A 15,472-nucleotide genomic window follows, 5' to 3' on the forward strand; every position below is an offset into this window, starting at 1 on the left:
GTCACCCTGCAGCCTCATAGCATCCTCCTCACAGCTCACACCGCCACCCAGCTTAGTGTCATCTGCAAACTTGGAGATATTACATTCAATTCCTTCGTCCAAGACAGAAGCGCCAAGGAGACATTGCACGCTGGATAACATCACTATGCGGGTTGCGTTAGCCCGCGCAGCGTCAGCTCTTGGCGCCTCTGACAAAGAGCCGACTCAATTTGTGCGCAGGTGTGGACGCCGCTTACCGTCGAAGGTAGGTCTTTGCCACCCGTTAGCCGCCTCCCGCGCGCGGTAATGGGTGGCGGTATAAACTGAACTTCGACCCCTCTGTGTATTCAGCATTTTGTGTTCTTATTTCAGTCTTCCAGCATTCCCAGCTTTTCGTTTCATCTATATTGAGATAGTTTTAGTGCTGAAAGAGCACGTCACCACCCGCACTCACCTTCAGCCATGGCTCAGTGGATAGCACTCTCGCCTCTTGCGTCCGAAGGACATGGGTTCAAGCCCCACTCCAGAGACTTGAGCACATAATCCAAGCTGACCCTTCAGTGGAGCACTGAGGGAGTGCCGCACTGATGGAGGTGCCATCTTAAACCGAGGCCCCATCTGCCTGTTCAGGTGGATGTTAAAGATCCCACAAAGAAAAACAGCGGAGATCTCCCGGTGCACTGTCCAAACATTTAGTCCCACATCCAAGCGCAGATTCACTGGTCAGTTAACTCACTGCTGTTTGTGGGACCTTGCTGTGTGCCGTTTGTCTGCCGTGTTTGCATTACGACAGAGACTGCCATTCAAAAGTACTTAATTGGCTGCGAATCACTTTGGGAGGTCCTTATGGACATATGAGGTGCTATATCAATGCAAGTTCTCTTCTCTTTTACAGAAGGAGGTTCTGAACCAGGTTTTGCGTTACATTGCATTTCTCAACAGGCACATTAGCAACACTAAATCCCTGCTGAAGAATCATTATGTGGAGATAGATGAAAGTGGTGAGTGTAATCCATCTTCAACTGAAGCAGCATCTTTATTGCTTAACAAGTCCCCCGTGAGTTACCCGATCCACATGTGCTGTCTCTGAGCTCCCGGCTTGGTGGACTTAAAGGTCCTATCTTCTTCCAGGCTTCTTCATGCTTTGGGCTGACTCCCAACTGCACAGTCACAAATAGGGCAGCAGAGTTCCCTGGTCTAGAGTCCAGCGACTTCCTCGTGATTTTGAGAGCTTGATAGGCAATTAGGAATCGTCTTTCTTTTATTTGTTCTCTGGATGTGGGCAAGGCCGGCATTTACTGCCCATCCCTAATTTCCCTTGAGAAGCTGGTGGTGGGCCGCCTTCTTGTAACGCTACTTAAGAGATCTGCAAAGTATATATCCTAACCCAATGTGAAAAATTCCAATTCTGAATTAAGAGATTTGAGCTATCCCATCTTATCGAGCAACAAAAAACCCAATCATCCAATTGATATGGTTGGATTTGAACCCGGGTCAAAGTTAAAAGGACAATGCACTTGACTCTTGCACCACTGGAAAGACTAGTTATGTTGTTTAAAATATAATTGGATGCCACATGGCAGAGTGAATCTGCTAGAGGAATGAGCTTTGATGGGCCAGACATCCTTTTCTCATCTCTGAATTTTCTTATGCTTTTACAAACATTCTTGTCCAATCCCTCCGTGGCCTCATCCTTACCTCTCTCTATAACCTCCTCCAACCCTACAACCCTCCATGGTCTCTTCGCTTCTCCAATTCTGACCTCTTGTGCAGCCCCCAATTTCCATCACTCCGCCATTGGCGGCTATGCCGACAGCTGATATTGCCCTCAGCACTGGAATACCTCCCTCAACCTCTCCGCCTATCTCTCCTTTTTTAAGACGTTCCTTAAAACTTACCTCCTTGACCAAACTTTTAGTCACCTGTCCTAATATTTCCTTAACTGTCAGCTGTGACTCAGTGGGTTGCACACCCGCCTCTGAGTCAGAAGGTTGTGGGTTCAAATTCCACTCAAGGACTAAAGTACAGATGATCTGGTCATTATCACATTGCTGTTTGTGGGAGCTTGCTGTGCGTAAATTGGTTGCTGCGTTTCCCACATTACAACAGTGACTACACTCCAAAAGTACTTCATTGGTTTTGAGACATCCGGAGGTCATGAAAGGTGCTATGTAAATATAAGTCTTTTTCTATTTTTCTTATGTGGCTCGGTGTCAAATGTTGTTTGATAACACTCCTGTGAAGTGCCTTCGCATGTTTTACTATGTTAATTTTACTACCTTCTACCGACGTAAACTATAGGTGATCCAAAACTCAGCAGCCCGTGTCCTAACTTGCACCGAGTCCCGCTCACTCATCACCCCCTGTGCTCGCTGACCTACATTGGCTCCCGGTTGAGCAACATCTCGATTTGAAAATTCTCATCCTTGTTTTCAAATCCCTCCATGGCCTCACCTCTCCTTATCTCTGTAATCTCCTCCAGCCCCACAACCTCCCGAGATGTCTGCGCTCCTCTAATTCTGCGCTCTTGCGCATCCCTGATTATAACCGCTCCTTCAGCTGCCTGGGCCCCAAGCTGTGGAATTCCCTCCCTAAACCTCTCCGCCTCTCTTTCCTCCTTCAAGATGCTCCTTAAAACCTACCTCTTTGACAAAGCTTTTGGTCATCTGCCGTAATTTCTTCTTACTTGGCTCGGTGTCAAATTTATTTGTTTTGTCTTAAAACACTCCTGTGACGTGCCTTGGGATGTTTTACTACGTTAAAGGTGCTATATAAATATACGTTGTTGTTGTAATGTACCTTCAACTCAAAAGTGGACAGCCAACCACGTTTTCTTTCCTAGAATATTGCTTAAATGGAGAGGAGTCTACAAGCCCGGAGGAAGCGGCGCAGAGTAACACAGAGGAGATAAGCCCTCCCTCCACACCTCCAAGCATCAAGAAGATGAGGCTGAGGAACATCTGTCCCAAGCCAAGGAAAAAGAAACGGGTAGAAAAAACAGGTAGAGTATTCTGGGCAAGGACTCGGCGAGCTTTCTTTTGTGAACTCTGAGCTCATCAACGAGCCCCTCCATTGAACATTTTCCCATTTAATCATCCAGTGTCAGCAACAAGCACTCCCAACTGGGATAGCACAGAATAATGCTCCCTCCACACAGTCTCATCTAGAACACCCAGGGCAGGTACAGCACGGGGTTAGATACAGAGTAAAACTCCCTCTGCGCTGTCCCATCAAACACTCCCAGGGCAGGTACAGCTCGAGTTAGATAAAGAATAAAGCTCCCTCTACACTGTCCCATCAAACACTCCCAGGGCAGGTACAGCACGGGGTTAGATATAGAGTAAAGCTCCCTCTACACTGTCCCATCAAACACTCCAGGGCAGGTACAGCACAGGGTTAGATAGAGAGTAAAGCTCCCTCTGCACTGTCCCATCAAACACTCCCAGGGCAGGTACAGCATGGGATTCGATACAGAGTAAAGCTCCCTGTACACTGTCCCATCACAGACTCCCAGCATGGGTTAGATACAGAGTAAAGCTCCCTCTACACTGTTCCATCAAACACTCCCAGGGCAGGTACAGTGTAAAGCTCCCTCTGCTCTGCTCCAAAAGTGTGTCTCAGCTGAACCTCAGCAGAGTGCCACCTATTACACCAGACAATTTTTCTCACTGGTTATTTTGTGGCGTGTCTGTCCAATATAGTTCTGAGTTAGTAGTTTTGCACTGTGGGCCCGTGCCCATTAGGAACTGAGTTGAGAATGCCCCAAATCCTTTCACCCGCAGCCAAATCCTTTGTCCCCAAATCCCAGAGCTGAACGTCTAGTGTCTTAATAGCAACAACCGTTATATACACCATATTGTTTCCTCACAGTTGTATGGAAGGTAATCAGAGGAATGAAAGTAAAACATCTTTGACTGAGGTTTAGTATTAAAATATTGACCAATGTGTTAAAAATTCACAATTTTAAGTTAAAAATGATCAGCCAATCCATAATGTCGACTGTAGACACTTTGTGTTTTGGATTGATGTACACATTGAAGGAGTTGAACATTTTGCTTCCATGGTACACGCAGAAGCATACATAATATACTTGAGCTATCAGCATAGCTATATGTGCTTAAGTATTCTCGATGATCAGGATATTTTGTTCGGGACAGCTGTGGGTTTTGGGGGTAATTTGCCAGCACTGTTCAGTGGGGTGGAATTGGGTTGTGTTGTAACCCAGTTCCCTGACTGGGCATTATGCTGTATATTTGGCTGAAGGCAATTTTCTGTTAACCAAGTCTTGGGAACGCAAAGCCAAACCGACCTCTGCCTCCACACAAGTGTCAGCTGTGGCTCAGTGGGTAGCACACTCGCCTCTGAGTCAGAAGGTCGTGGATCCAAGTCCCACTCCAGGAACTTGATCACATAAATCTAGGCTGACGCTCCCAGTGCAGTGCTGAGGGAACGCTGCACTGCCAGAGGTGCCGTCTTTCAGATGAGACGTTAAACCGAGGCTCCGTCTGCTCTCTCAGGTGGATGTAAAAGATCCCATGATACTATTTCGAAGAAGAGCAGGGGAGTTATCCCTCAATATTTATCCCTCAATCAACATCACTAAAACAGATTATCTGGTCATTGTCACATTGCTGTCTGCGGGAGCTTGCTGTACGTAAGTCGGCTGGAGTGTTTCCCACATTACAACAGTGACTGCATTCCCAAAGTACTTCATTGGCTGTAAAATGCTTTGAGACATCTGGTGGTCGTGAAAGGCGCTATATAAATGCAAGTCTTTTCACTCTTCTGTGGGCCTCGGAGAGGCTGGTTCAGAAAGCAGTAAGCTATTCTTGTGCACACAAGCGGCCTCGACTGAGCCAGTGAAAGAAATGCAATAGTTTTCAGTTTAATTGGTAAGTTTGCTCATTTTTCCTCCTATCACAGAACGGCGACAGGTGCTGAAATCACGCCGCCGCCTTTACAATGAGCTGGCGCATTACGACTACTCGCGCACCGACAGCCAGCGGGAGGTTAAGCCAGCGTCCTTGGATACTTCGTCCTCCAGCTCCTGTTCACAGGACAACACAGTCAGGTCCCAAGGCCGCACTCTGTTCCTTACCTTGCTGGAGGTGGCAGAGTCAAGAGACCTTGGAGGATCCAGCCTCAGCAGCACGGGTAACTACTTGAAAGAGGGTTTCAGCCCGAATGAGGGAAGCTATGCATTTCCTTTATCTGTTCTTTGAATTAAGATGTTATGGTGACGACCCAGTGTCAGCTTGGCTCAGTTGGTAGCACACTCATCTCTGAGTCAGAAAGCTGTAGATTGAAGTCCTACTGCAGGACTTGAGCACATAAATGAATATGTAGTGTAGTACGCGGGGAGGTGTTGCAATGTCAGCGATGACGTGTTTTCGGATGCGACGTTAAGCCTGGATCCCAACTGCCTGGTTCGTTAGTTCAGGTGGACATTAATGATCCCAGTGGCACTATTTGGATACAAGTAGGGAGTACATTCTCCCCTGAACCAACACCACCAAAAGCACATTAATTGGTCGTTCAATCTCAGTGGTGTCTGTGTGATCTTGCTGCTGCACAAAGCGGCTGCCACATTTGGCCATGTAACGGCGCTCACTTCAATTTGTCGGGCGGAAGCGGCGTGATTGAGGAGTAACTTAAGTTTCTGTCACTTGGGCAGGGAAGCACGAGACGAACAGTGACCCAAAGTGCTCTCCTGAAAACGATGAGAAAAAGATGAATGGCAGTCACGACTCCAGCTTGTACGACCCGCCGGTTGGCTCTCCGTATCCAAGGTAACAGACGCAAACCGTGGACTGCATCGGGTATTTTTTCCAGTTGTCCGCTCCGCGTTGAAGGTGTTGATTCACTTGGTACATTTCAGCCTGCAACAGTAGCCTTCTTGTACCCCCAAACCTCATCCATCACCCCTGTTCTCACTACATTGGCTCCCGGTTCGGCAACACCTCGCTTGTAAAATTCTCATCCTCGTGTTCAAATCCTTCCGTGGCCTCGCCTGTCTCTATCTCTGTAATGTTCTCCAGCCTCACCGTCCCCCCTGAGATCTCTGCGCTCCTCCAATTCTGGCCTCTTGAGCATCCCCAATTTTTACCGCTCCACCATTGGCAGCCGTGCCTTCAGCTGCCTCAGCCCTAAGCTCGGGAATTCCCTCCCTAAACCTCACTGTCTCTACCATCTCTCTCCTCTTTTAAGACGCTCCTTAAAACCTCATCATCATCATAGGCAGTCCCTCGAAATCGAGGAAGACTTGCTTCCACTCTAAAAGTGAGTTCTCAGGTGACTGAACAGTCCAATAGGGGAATTACAGTCCCTGTCACAGGTGGGACAGACAGTGGTTGAGGGAAAGGGAAGGTGGGACGGTTTGCCGCACACTCCTTCCGCTGCCTGTGCTTGCTTTCTGCATGCTCTCAGCAACGAGACTCAAGGTGCTCAGCGCCCTCCCGGATGCACTTCCTCCACTTAGGGCAGTCTTTGGATAGGGACTCCCACGTGCCGGTGGGGATGTTGCATTTTATCAGGGAGGCTTTGAGGGTGTCCTTGAAACATTTCCTCTGTCCACCTGGGGCTCACTTGCCATGTCGGAGTTCCGAGTAGAGCGCTTGCTTTGGCTTAAAACCTACCTCTTTGACCAAACTTATGGTCACCTATCCCAATATCTCCTTATGTGGCTCAGTGTCAAATTTTGTTCACTAACACTCCTGTGAAGCGCCTTGGAATGTTTTACTACGTTAAAGGTGCTATATAAATGCAAGTTGATGTTATAATTGTCTGCAGGCTATTCCTTCATGGGAGCATTGGAACATTGCGCCCGACCCCGATTCTCTCGTCCCCTGCCACCCGCACAAACCCAATTGGGGAGCCTCTGTCCCTGCCATGCAAGATCAGTCAATTCAGCTCAGACTGGGGTTTCAAGCTGCCTTCGTCTGGTCTGTATTGGTCACGCTGCTCCAGGGTCACTCGCCGCTCCTTTTATGGCTCCGACCTGCCGCTGATGGTGTCTCGCAGGCCCGCGAGAGGCCATCAGCGGCAGATTGGGGCCATAAAAGGAGTGACGAGAGGCCCCTGGAGCAGCGTGGCGGCGTACCACTGCAAGGTACAGCGCGAGCTGGTGCAGGAGGGCGATGGCAGCGACAAGGGACGTCATCAAGGTCCAGGTCGGTGATTGGCGTGTGGGCAGGTACAGCAGGTGCGGCGAGGTCGGGGAGAAGGAACGGCGAGAGATTGTAGAGGGACGTGATCGGGGCCCAGGAGAGGCGTGAGTTCAGGGCCAGAAGAGGAAAGGACCCAGGGGCAGCACGGGCCAGCCCACACTGTGATATGTGTGCGCAATAGGTCCATGCAGCAGAGCTGGTCTCCAGTTGTCTTGATTAACCCTTGCTACTGGACCAAGACCTAGCTCTGTCAAGCCCGTGTGGTGGCTGGTGTGCGACGGCCACCCCACGTTAAAAAAATCCACGTGCAGGCATCTTCCAACCTTCAACATGTAGTTCGGGACCTGGAATATTAGCTCCTTCATTGAAACACCTGTGAACTCATCCTTTTTTGGCGGGGACGCAAGTCATCTTTGCTTCGAGGGACTGCCATTGGGGCGGATTTTCAGATCTTCAGTGCTGCATTTTTCTCCCCGGAGTGGCAGCATTGGTGATGGTGAGGCTTTCTGGCCGGGCAGTCTGCCTCTAGCGCCCCGCAACGATCCTCGGGTCGGGTTTTGCGGCTGTGCAGAGCAGTACCGCCCGGAAAAGCTGTGTGCAATGCCCTTGGTTGCGACACCGGTGCAAGTTTTGACTTCAGCCCGACCCGTCGCCCCGCAACGCAGCCCGCAGTAACCACCTGGGAAATCAGGCAGTCCAACAATACCGACTGCAGAGAGGTAAGTGATGGACTCCTAAGGTAAGTGTGCTTCTTTGTTCTTTTAATTTTCTTTTGCGATATGTGTTGTGGTGGTGTGGGCAATGTTTTAGGAATGTTTTTTTGTGGGGTATTTTACGGTTTTTGTTTACTCCTCAGGCGTATCTCGGAGCTCCATGCCCGGATCTTTGGCTCGGGATTTTCCCGGTGTACAACGCCTCCCTTAGCGCTCCGCCCCACTCAGGTCCCAATTTTACTTACTGAGGCGCAATCTGTTCCCGGGCGCAAACTTTACCGCCCGCCACCATTACTGCCCCGAAATCAACAAAGCCGAAAATCCAGCCCATTTAATGTGTTTACTCGCTGAGCCGTCAATGCGACCAAACATCGTGACAACAGGAAGCAAGGCTTGCGGGCCAGGAGTTGCGCTCCCAACCCAGGGTTTATAGTAACGTGTACAGATGCGTGAGTGAAGAAGACATATGAAACCAGGGGAAAGCTGCAAAATTTACGCTCTTGGTAATTGTACCGTCTCGCTCGTTCTTTTCTCGCACAGTCTGAAAGATCAAAAGCTGGTTCACTACCTCTCGTCCCACGACGAAGACGATGATATCGACCGGAGTCCCTGGCTTCCACAGGAGTTGTTTCGAGGTGTGACATTTTCTTTCTATACTGCTTCTTTGCCCTCCCCAAAAAATGCACTGTTTATGTAAGCAAATTAGAAAATATTACTGTTCTGACAAGTGGATCTTAGGCTCCACTGGTCATAAGAACATAAGAAATAGGAGCAGTAGTGTGCCAGCTTGGTTAAGTGAATAACTAGGATAAATGATTCTGTGTTAGTTTGGATAAGTGACTAATTTACTGGTTTTCAAATCCCTCCATGGCCTCAACCCCTCAGTATCTCTGTAACCTTCTCCAGCCCTACAATCCTCTGAGATCTCTGCTTTCCTCCAGTTCTGGCCTCTTGTGCATCCCCGATTTTTATCGCTGCTGGATGTGTCTTGGCTCCACTGGTCATAAGAACATAAGAAATAGGAGCAGTAGTAGGCCATATGGCCCCTCGAGCCTGCTCCGCCAATCAATAAGATCATGGCTGATCTGATCTTGGCCTCAATTCCACTTTCCTGCCTGTTCCCCATAACCCCTATCGTTCAAAAATATCTCTATCTCAGCCTTTAATATATTCAATGACTCAGTCTCATGGGGTAGAGAGTTTCAAAGATTCACAATCCTCCGAGAGAAAAAATTCCTCCTCATCCCCGTCTTAAATGGGCGACCCCTTATTCTGAAATAAGAGCCCCCTAGCCCCCTAGTTCTAGATTCCCCCACGAGGAGAAACATCCTCTCAGCATCAACCCAGTCAAGCCCCCTCAGAATCTTATACATTTCAATAAGATCACCTGTCATTCTTCTAAACTCCAATGAGTATAGACTCAACCTTCCCTCATAAGACAACCCCTTCATCTCAGGAATCAACCGAGTGAAACTTTTCTGAACTGCCTCCAATGCAAGTATATCCCTCCTTAAATAAGTAGACGAAAACTGTACGCAGTACTCCAGGTGAGGTCCCATCAACTGTGTCATACTGTATTCAGCAATATTAATTTAGCACAAAAACAGAGTGTGGTGAGACCTCATTCTCACAGTCACCCATGCCTCTCTCCCACAGCACCTCCTAGCATTCTGTTATAGAGCAGACACCTGGGAGCAGGTCACTTGCTGAAATTTTGGTTGAGAACTGAGTGTAATTCGCGTGTGTTTATACTGCTAGCACAGCTGGTGTGAGCCTGCACCCTACCTACTAACGGTGAAAATGAATATTCTGCTGAAGCAGGGACAGGTGGCAGATGAAATTTAATCCTAACAGATGCAAAGTGTTGCTCAACGGATGGAATAATGTGCGACATACGTACACAATGAACGGAATAGAATTAGTGCAAGGTGACTCAGAAAGGGACCTGTGATAGACTACTGTTCGGAACTTGTTGCATATCTGTGAAGCTTGTTGGGACATTTAAAGAAAAGAAAGACTTGCATTTATGTAGTGCCTTTCATGACCACCGGACGTCCCAACATGCTTTACAGCCAATGAAATACTTTTTCAAGTGTAGTCACTGTTGTAATGTAGGAAATATGGCAATCAATTTGCACACAGCAAGCTCCCATAAACATCAATGTGATAATGACCAGATAATCTGTTTGTGATGTTGATTGAGGGATAAATATTGGCCCCAGGACATCAGATATAACTCCCCTGCTCTTCTTCGAAATAGTGCCATGTGATCTTTTATGTCCACTTGTGGGTTTAACGTCCCATCCGAAAGACAGCACTTCTGACAGTGCAGTGCTCCCTCAGTACTTCACTGGGAGTGTCAGCCTAGATGTATGTGCTCATGGGCTAGAACCTCCACTTTTTTTGCATGGTTAATGCCCACTTAATGCCCGTTTTACCGCTGAAATTATGTATAACGTCCATATAGCGCCCATTTTGGCACAAAATAGAAACTGACGGGCTTTTGTAGGAGACTTATCGCCGAGCGTTACTTTCCCCTTGTGCTTAACGCCGGGAAAAAATATTACTGCCTGCCCACCTTTTTTGAGCGGAATCAGCAGAATGAGAGAAATCAACGCCCATAATATTGCCCAGCGTTACTTTTCCACACGGAATTAACACAGAGATTCAATATAAACGCCTGCCCACTGTTTTTTGTCATATTTACCCAAACTAACGGCCATGGAGATCGACCATCATCAATTTCACCACCTCGCACACATATCGCAGAGAATATCGCTCGCCCAAAAAAACTACCCACAAAAAGTGGAACTAACCGGAACGAACGCCAGCGGTGTGGCTGGTATTTGTTAAATCCCACTCTTACATGAGGAGCTGATATCTGAAAGATTTGCCTGAAAGAGCGCTGATGTGAGTGACAACGCTGACACACTGTTGTGTGTGTGCAGGTCAGACATCAATGGTGCCCATCACCTTGGTGCCAGTTAAAGTTTACGTTGATTGATGCTAAGTTGTATTTAACCCTTTCATGCTAAGGAATCACCAGTATGTAACGGTCCAGCTATCTGAGACAATGTACAACAAAGTTATGGTCAATGACAAAAGTTTAATACCAACATTGGTCTGAAATCATAAGTATCACAGCCAATAACACCCAACCCCTGCCCACACCCCACTTTTTCCACCATTGTCATAAATCACATGTTCAATATGTCCAGCAACACAGAATACAAAGGCAAAGCAGGAGCGTGGTCCCCAGCCCCCATACATTGCAACAAATTGCATACACCTAGATGGAAATATAACACAGCCATCACCTGTGCACAAGCACCTCACTTTCCTTCCCCGCTCTCCTCCCCACCTCCTACCCCTTCCCCTTCTCACTCCACAGCGCCTGGCCAAGGAGCTCCTCAGGCGATACCTCATTGGGGGGGAGAATGAAGGCAGATGCGGTCGTTGCACGGGTATGGGAGCAGGGGGTGCCGAGGGGGCAACATTTTCTGATGCAGAAGCAGGATCTTGGTCCTTGCTCTCATCTGTTGTTTGCAGTGGTGGTGCGGAATCTAGGGATGGAGTGCTGCGCTCGGGGACCACTGCAGCAGTGTTCCTGGCTATCACATCCAGGGACTCCGCCATGCGCGGAATGTAGTTTGTCATGGTGGCCAGCTGTCGGGATATGCCCCCCAATGCTTCGATGAGTTGGTCACCAATGTTTACAGTCCTCCTGGACAACTGTACCATCTCTCCGCTGTCATGTCGCGCTCATGGAACACACCTGCCGTGTCCACGAGGCCTCCGCGTGGTCGGTGCCGATCTGGGGTCAAATGGGATGCCCTGTGGCGAGGTGCTTGGGGCTGGTACCTCCAGAGTGGAGGCGGGCATGACTGGAGGACCACTAGATGGCCTTGGGGTGGAATGGCTTCTGGAGCGTGGCGATGCAGGTTCTTCGAAGTCCACGCTCTCATCCGTCGAGAACAGACCCAGCGGATTGACGGGCGAGAATCGGAGCTCCTCAGCATCAGATGTAGTAGGATCATCCACCGACTCCTGCCCTGCGCCCCACCTTCTGGCCTCTGTGGCCTTGCCTGGGGCCGCGCTGCTGGCTGAGCTGCAAAACACAAATGAGGTTATTAGTGGAGAAGGGGGTGCTAGAGTGACAAGGTGAGTCCAGCGCTACACACACCATATGCACTACAAAAGCACCACCGCTATCAAAATTATTGCAGACATCACATTTCATGACCAACACGTTGTGCATTGCAATGATTTTCATTAGGCCAGCATTATTTCTATGACACTTTTAGAAATTATCTATCATATATAATTGTTCGGATATGCGTGGGTTTGGCATCTATGGACTTTACATGACGGAATGGTGTAAGCTTTACTCACGTGGCATCACTTCAGGGTCTGCAGATGCGTCCGTGGCTGTCCGGGGATGCTTCCCATAGCCGAACAATTATATATGATAAATAATTTCTAAAAGTGTCATGGAAATAATGCTGGCCTAATGAAAATCATTGCAATGCACAATGTGTTGATGGTCATGAAATGTGATGTTTGCGATGATTTTGATAGCGGTGGTGCTTTTGTCGTGCATATGCTGTGTGTAGCACTCGTTCCTTCATCTCTGTAATGTCGTTGGAGACTGGTGGCCCCCCACCCGTTCACCTCTGCACAGACCTCATCGTCGATAGCTTCTTCTGTAAAAGGTGATTGGACGACATGGCATAAGATCATTGCATGATATCATTGCTAGATACTGTCACAGACACTGATACAATACATAACTGACAGATGTAATCATGATTATTATGATTATTATCATTCTTTACCTAAAGACGTACACCGTGACCGCAGGCTTTGAGTAAAACCTTCCCGGTAAAAGTGGAAGACCTCACATCTGCTGATAGTCACTCATGACTATTAAAAATCAAATTATATAAATACATAAGTACATGTAAATCAATGTAATACTTACTCTTGCCGGTCCCACAAGGTCGTTCCATCATTTGCGGCATTGGTTTCCCTCAAGCACCTCGTTGGTCGCTGACGAGACCACCTCTGGTAGGCCTTTGGGGTGGGCTTCCCCACGCCTTCCCTGTGTCAAATCACCCCAACGTAACTCGACCTCCTGTAGGAGGGAGGCATTTGTCTCGTCCGAGAACCTCCTGGCCCTTTTGCGGCCTCCAATGTAATTCTCTCCCACCTCACTGCTCTCTCCTGCGTCAGTCTCCACAGCGTGCTGTGATGCCTCCTCTTCTCTCTCCATTATAGGCCAAATTCGGTCAAATATGTGGCTGGTAACAGCTAATTTTTGCTTGCCTACTTGATGTGAAGCTCTAAAGTCTCCCTCCTTCCTCCCAAAGCAGCCACACCACACCCAGCCACACCTTCAATCCCTCTGAGCTCTCTCTCTCTCTCTGTCTCCTCTTCTGCTCATGTCATGGTGACCGTTGACCTCCAGAATCGCGGGAATCGAGTGTTGCCATGCCGTTGCTAAGGACGGCCACACTTTACGGCAGAAGGTCAAAATAATTTTATGCTACCGCCCATTTGATATCGCTCGCGGTAACGCCCATTTAAAAAAATGCAAACTAGGTGTTTTGAGAATGGGCGCTCTGAAAACTCTTTTTTAACTCCCACTCCCGAAATAATGCCCATTTTTCGGCGATAAGCACAAAAGTAGAAGTTCTATCCCCAAGTCTCTGGAGTGGGACTTGAACCCACAGAGTCAGAGGCAAGGGTGACATGAGGAGAAAAGGGGGAAATATTAAGGAATAAAGTGGATAAATATAATTAATAAAGAAAAGCACTGCAAAAGATATTTGGGGTAAAATCTTTCTTTGCAGTATTCGCACTGACAGTGTGGAAGGGTTTAATAAGAAGGAAAATCTGCTGGAAATACATACAGATCAGTCAGAATCTGTGACGAGAAAAGACAGGTTATGATGCTCCAGGTGTAACACTTTATCAGAACAGTGATGACTGTTTTATTTATTGTTGAGGGGTTCGCACCATTGTTAAAATAACAGTGAAGTAGTTTGCTAAAATCATGTTGCATAACTGCACCCAAATTGGGATTTGTTGGCGCCCTCTAATTGACGTCATCCTTTCCTAAGGAGCAGCAGAGATTCATTCTCCCGTCAGTGGCTCTCTAACTACGTCGGGGCTGCAGGCGACACTAGGCTTGAGTCCTTCTCTCTTCTCCTCTCCAGGCCGCCACGTTCCATTTCTGCAGGACGGGAAGGAAAACCTGGCTCAAGGTAACGGGGCTGGGTCAACACGGTTTGTCAGACCCCTCGAAATGTTTGCCAAAACTGGCCGCTTTCCCAGCGCTAACCCCAGCTCTCGCTCTGATCAGCACAAAAAACAACACTTGTCATTAAGAGTAGAAATTCTTCCACATAAGAAATAGGAGCAGGAGTAGGCCATTTGGTCTCTCGAGCCTGCGCCGCCATTCAATAAGATCATGGCTGATCTGATCCTGGCCTCAGCTCCACTTCCCCGCCCGCTCCCCATAACCCTTTATTCCCTTATCGCTCAAAAATCTGTCTATCTCCACCTTAAATATATTCACTGACCCAGCCTCCACAGCTCTCTACCCCAGAGAGCTGAGGAGGCTGGGTCATTGAATATATTTAAGGTGGCGATAGACAGATTTTTGAACAATAGGGGAGTTGAGGGTTATGGGGAGCGGGCGGGGAAGTGGAGTTGAGGCCAATATCAGATCAGCCATGATCTTACTGAATGGTGGAGCAGGCTCGAGGGGCAGAATGGCCGACTCCTGCTCCTATTTCTTATGTTCGAAAGGGGCTTTTGCCTTTGGCTCTACTATGGTTCGGCTCGTGGGGAGTGGTACCAATGACTTGATCTCTGCCCTCACAGCGCTAAACCCAACTTCCTCAGTCCAAATGCAGAAACGTGCAGTTGAAACTAGCCACAAAAGTGGTCACAATCAGCAGCTTTCATTACACAAGTCAATAGCAAGCTCTCTGCACATCGGGATTTTACCATTCCACGTTATTTTCGCATGAAGTAAAACTGAGACCTGAAACTAACACTGGTTTGGCTAAAAGCTCCGATTAGCACATGCCCTAGAGTCTGTTCCCATTACACTATGAGTTTATCACTAGTGATCACACGCTATTGCATGCCCTAATTGACTTAGTCAGTGAATGCACTGGGTGATACAATACTCAGCCACACTGACCAAGAAAGTCCCAGGTGTAATGTATGCACCTGTGAATATTGGGTACTTGGCCTGGAGGGTGTTGCACGACCGGGGCTGTCCCATGCAATAGGTTTTTAAGTTGGTTTACGGACTCCCAGGCTGCATGCAATTTCTGCGGTCTGGAGGAACCTGTGTTCCGTGTGTATGTACAGTGTGTGAGGTTGCAGCTCCCTATTCCATAATTTGAAGGGGCTGCTCCTCGATTTCTGGTTGCACTTCAGTCCCACGCTCCTGATGTTTGGGCATCCTGTGCGGAGGGGAGTAGGCAGGTTGGAGGGCCACCCTGTAGGTCTGCTCTTGGGCATGGTCAAGGGGGCCATTAACCAGATTAGGCAGCGGGCGGTCGAGGGGGCCGTTCAGCCCGACTGCCTGCCTCTTCT

At 48.3% G+C, this 15,472-nt stretch overlaps 1 protein-coding gene across 5 annotated transcripts in view; it reads left to right on the plus strand.

The window, feature by feature from the left end:
• meiosin (meiosis initiator) overlaps window positions 1–15,472 on the plus strand; it is a 51,134-nt gene that overhangs the window by 15,152 nt on the left and 20,510 nt on the right. For 3 of the 5 annotated variants that reach the window (XM_070867736.1, XM_070867738.1, XM_070867739.1), the window contains 6 exons: window positions 875–980; window positions 2,822–2,980; window positions 4,903–5,133; window positions 5,654–5,768; window positions 8,399–8,493; window positions 13,981–14,124. In XM_070867736.1, the coding sequence (XP_070723837.1) occupies window positions 875–980; window positions 2,822–2,980; window positions 4,903–5,133; window positions 5,654–5,768; window positions 8,399–8,493; window positions 13,981–14,124 (850 nt within the window). The remainder of the gene's footprint in view (window positions 1–874; window positions 981–2,821; window positions 2,981–4,902; window positions 5,134–5,653; window positions 5,769–8,398; window positions 8,494–13,980; window positions 14,125–15,472) is intronic. The other 2 variants (XM_070867740.1, XM_070867741.1) reach the window with 2 other exon arrangements.

This window comes from Pristiophorus japonicus, chromosome 26, assembly GCF_044704955.1.
Source record: "Pristiophorus japonicus isolate sPriJap1 chromosome 26, sPriJap1.hap1, whole genome shotgun sequence".
Classification (NCBI taxonomy): Eukaryota; Metazoa; Chordata; class Chondrichthyes; family Pristiophoridae; genus Pristiophorus; species Pristiophorus japonicus.